This window comes from Gnatocerus cornutus, chromosome 3 (assembly GCF_029298725.1).
Source record: "Gnatocerus cornutus isolate USDA-ARS CGAHR chromosome 3, icGnaCorn1.1, whole genome shotgun sequence".
NCBI lineage: Eukaryota > Metazoa > Arthropoda > Insecta > Coleoptera > Tenebrionidae > Gnatocerus > Gnatocerus cornutus.
In genome coordinates this window covers 10,289,582-10,293,770 of record NC_142235.1, presented here as the reverse complement: position 1 = coordinate 10,293,770, position 4,189 = coordinate 10,289,582, and the positions used below count along the sequence as shown (strand labels likewise).

Below are 4,189 nucleotides of genomic sequence, written 5' to 3'. Positions count from 1 at the left end.
CCCACATAAAAACCTTGAACGTCCACAATCACACTATCGGTCTCCATTTCACACTCCTTTTACAGCTTTCGTTAGAGGATTATATGAAAACATTCGATCTGATATTAAAAGGGCAAAGATATTTGTATTTGCTTCGATAGGTTTTTCTGTTTCTAACTCTATTCTAACAGATACAGCTTGTTGTGCTAAATTGCTTCGTTGATTACTGGTATCGATGTGAATCAGTGGATATTTTGTTATAAACTGCTGTAGTGTAATGTTGACTTCACTTTTATTGATATTATAAAAAGTTGATCTAAATTGAGTGAACATTTCATATAATGTTGACACTTGATTCTGCTCAAATGAAACATTAATGTTTTCATATGGATATACCTCATTGTTTAGATAAACTCGAATATTTGTGATATTACAATTATCAAATTCACTGAAATCTTTTTTTAAATTCCCTTCTCTATCAGTTTGGAAGGCTATTAAAATGTGTCTAGGCGTTTCAAAAGTGGTTGTTGTTTTTACTGGCCAATTATGTTTTTTTGTTCCTGGTATGAGAGGACATGTATGTAAATCCCACGTTCTAAAGCCGACCATCAAATCTTTTCCTTTTTCAATTATTTTTGTTAGAGCTAATTCTTCTTTTAAATTTGGTGTAATATGTTTGTTTCTCCATACAATCTTATCAATGACAACGGTAGCTTCCTCGGTTGAATTTTCTTTTTTGTTAATTAGTGCGTTTTTATCGGTATTACTTCTAATTAATATTAGTTCTTGAGGCATATTTACAAGAACTTTATCAAAATCTTCCATCATACCGAAAATCATACTTAATGGTATGCAAGCATTAAATTTCCCATTTTTTACAATCGTACAAGGTTTATCTGGGAACCATCCTGCATTTCCTAATTTAATACTTTCAGCTTGATTAAACGAAACCAATCCTTTTATGGTTGAAGTTATTCCTGGTTTTGTACAAGAATCAATCTTATGACCATTGAGCTCTAGTCGAATTTCGTTAAATAGGGATAATATACCGTTTGACACTAACTCTGTATCTGTTGCAATTTGTGAAGTATCATTTGCCTTGACTATTATTCCCGAGATATAAAGATAACTGTCTTTTGGAAAAACACACAAATCTTCCTTGAGACTTATTCTGATTTCATCATTGTGATTAAAATTAGAAAAATAACTTAGCGAAGATTGAAATTCCTTTCTAGTTATACTATCATCGATAGATATTGGATCTTGAACATTCAACATTTTACACGAGTTTAAATCCAAGACTTATTAAAAATTGTTTGTTAGTTGTAGTTAACACTTCCACACACTTCTTCTTACTAACTAGTTTCTTACATGAATAGGGTTTATAAGGTTTGAACAAAAGACCCATACCTTAACCTTGCTTCTGTAAATTTACTACCACTGTCACGGTTTCGTTTTGGAAATTGATGAGTTTCCCCTCTTGATCTACTATTTTAAGGGTTATATTTCGAATCTTATCGGTATTGAGTGGGAGGTATGTTACATGTTCAGGGGCCTCTATTATTTTGAACCCTGGTGGGACAGAGATACTAAATAAATGTAGGGTATGCGATTCTTTTCCGTTTTTAAAACTACCCACTGTCACATTAGATTCTATACAAATACTAGACACTCTCATTATTTCCGCTATGTTATCTGATTCAAGCCCGGTATTTTTTTTAATTTTTTTCGTTGAAGTGAAACCAAAAAGTGGTCCGATTGAGTTAGGTATATTAAAATCTATTTCATGTGTTGACTTAATATGTGTGTGGAGAGTATTTGGATTTCCATATAATTCCAAAACAGCGTCGGGAAAATCTTTTCCAATTTGTTTATTTAAATAGTTCGAAATATCTTGTAACTGATAACACCCAATAGGAATTGTATACACCTTTCAACCAAACTTGAACACATTAATGTCTGAATCTACATTTGGAATACTATTGAACGCTTCAAATGAAACTAATCCTAACACATATGTCCCATCTTCAATTTCCACGGGTGGGTTGAAATCAGCACTTAAAACAGATGATTTTCCAGTAAATACAAACAACATTTTGCTTCACTTATTTCTCCTTTAATGATCGATTTCTTCTCCGAACATTTGTATATAAAAAGTTTACACACAATTGTCCACAATTATGTGATTCAAATTTTTGATATCTATCATGATTATATCTGATTTTATTCATCCGATTATCACTTTTAAAATATTTCACAGCTTCTCTTGGGGGTGGTAATTGTCCCATACTGTCGAAATAGATTACATTGTTTCGTCGTTTTATATAAGCTGTCCAATGTGTTCCTTCACCTTTAGAATGATCCATATTGATGATACCAGTTTCATATAATTTAATCCGGTGGGGTAGTTTTGTTCTCATAAAAATCCCACGGAAATATGGAATTTTTAATTTTTTTACTATTGTAGCGAGTTCAATATTATTTAACGCCCGTTGCGTTTTCCAGAATTTTTTAAATACCATTGATAAGGTCCTAGATATAAACCTTTTCCACTTTTCTTTCCCAACCCTTTCCCTGTACTAAGAGTATTTAGGCTTTCCATAGCTTTATTATGGCGTTGTGTTTCTTCCAACATTTGTTTATCTGATTTAGCTTTATTTACCGCTGTAGCAATACCTGCAGCTCCACCCCCTAACGCTCCAAGAGCCCCTAATAATGGAAGAAGAAAGGGTAGAAACCCTCCACGTTTTGCTGCTGTAAAGTTGGGTGCTTTTACTACCCGAGTTTTACGCGATTTTCGTTTACTCTTCTTCACACCTAAACCGATCTTCACTTTACCCTTCATTATATTTTTAACTAAAAAAGCTGCTGCTTTTTCACCTACTGAGGCGTCTTTTGATTTAAGTCTTTCACTCGCTTGTTGAATTAATTCACGATCAGCCTGATGTCGGGTTGGTAAATCGGTGGATTTACTGTATACAATGTCGTGTTTTTTACAATACTCGTCTAGTGGATTAATACCCTTATCACCTCTTGCTAATCTTTTATCTAATTGAGTTCTGGGACCGCAGAAGCTTTTAGAGGAAAGAATATTGTATTGGGATGGTATATATTTTTTTAACTTACTTATATGAAGGAATATGCCACTCTATATTCTTTATTTTATCTAATGTTCTTTTAATAATTGAACCTCCTGTTTTCTTCTTAGTAACACACGATTTTCTTTTCATGCTTTTAATCTCTACACATATTCAAGACTAATACAATATATGTTTTCACATGCCTTATATACCTCTAATCACTACTTATCTCATCATCGGACCAAGATTCAAAACAGGTTTCATCCCCCAATCCACTATCACTACTACTTTCGAATTCTTCATCAGTGTCATAATATATTTCACTTCGCACTGCAGAAGTATAGTCTATATAATACATAATTTGACACTCCTCTTCACCCCTACAACTTCTTGGTCCCTCATCACATATAATTAAATTACAGTGATGGCACTGATAATGAGTTGGTCCGACTGAATGGATATGATAAAGCGTCAACCAATTTTTTTGTTGAAGCTTAATGCACCATTTACAGATGAAATCTTCCTCTTCATCTTCCCAAACTTTGTAACAATACATATTCTAAAAAATAATAATTACTTCTGGTACCCATAAATTACTCACTTGTTAACCTTTTTCACTTTCACGTATGCGGATGCAACTAAACTGCATGAAGGTGCATCCGACAGCAATAAGGAAAACTAAAAGACCTTGAACCGTCTGGCTAAAGTCCTTCGTAATAAAGGAGGGGACTTCTTATAAAACACCGTCAATCATATCAGTTGATAGTTAGTCGCAACAATGGGTAGGAAGCTGTTCTGTAAGTATTCTTTCAATTATTAACAATTGTTAATTACTTTATTTTTAACAGTGGTTCAATGTGGTTTGGTAAAAAACCATTGGGTGAAGCCCAAAAACTTGGCTAAACATTTAGCCAAGTGTCGGGCTGCCTTGGTCGCGCCGCCTCCACTGCCAGAGGACCCATGGCAGCCACCATTTGAACCTAAGGAGGAGCGGTATAAGTTTGTACAACTCCCCATCTTCTTTTGGGATGAGGAGTTGTGGGCTTAAGACCCTAAATATGTATAGTTTTTTTTTTATAATAAAAAACTTTTTTTTTAATCAACTGTTTATTTAACCCAACTCGTAAGTA

General features: G+C 33.7%; 1 protein-coding gene across 1 annotated transcript; it reads right to left on the bottom strand.

The window, feature by feature from the left end:
* Window positions 1–3,118: 3,118 nt before the first annotated feature.
* On the bottom strand, window positions 3,119–3,748 carry LOC148176858 (uncharacterized). The gene is made up of 2 exons (XM_088032453.1): window positions 3,669–3,748; window positions 3,119–3,618 (listed from the first exon to the last, which is right to left on the bottom strand). The coding sequence occupies exon 2, from the start codon at window positions 3,613–3,615 to the stop codon at window positions 3,274–3,276; it is 342 nt and encodes a 113-aa protein (XP_087888579.1). The 5' UTR covers window positions 3,616–3,618; window positions 3,669–3,748; the 3' UTR covers window positions 3,119–3,273.
* Window positions 3,749–4,189: the final 441 nt, after the last annotated feature.

Coding starts and splice junctions, on each gene's coding strand:
- LOC148176858 (XM_088032453.1), bottom strand. CDS start 3,615: ATGTATTGTTACAAAGTTTGGGAAGATGAAGAGGAAGATTTCATCTGT.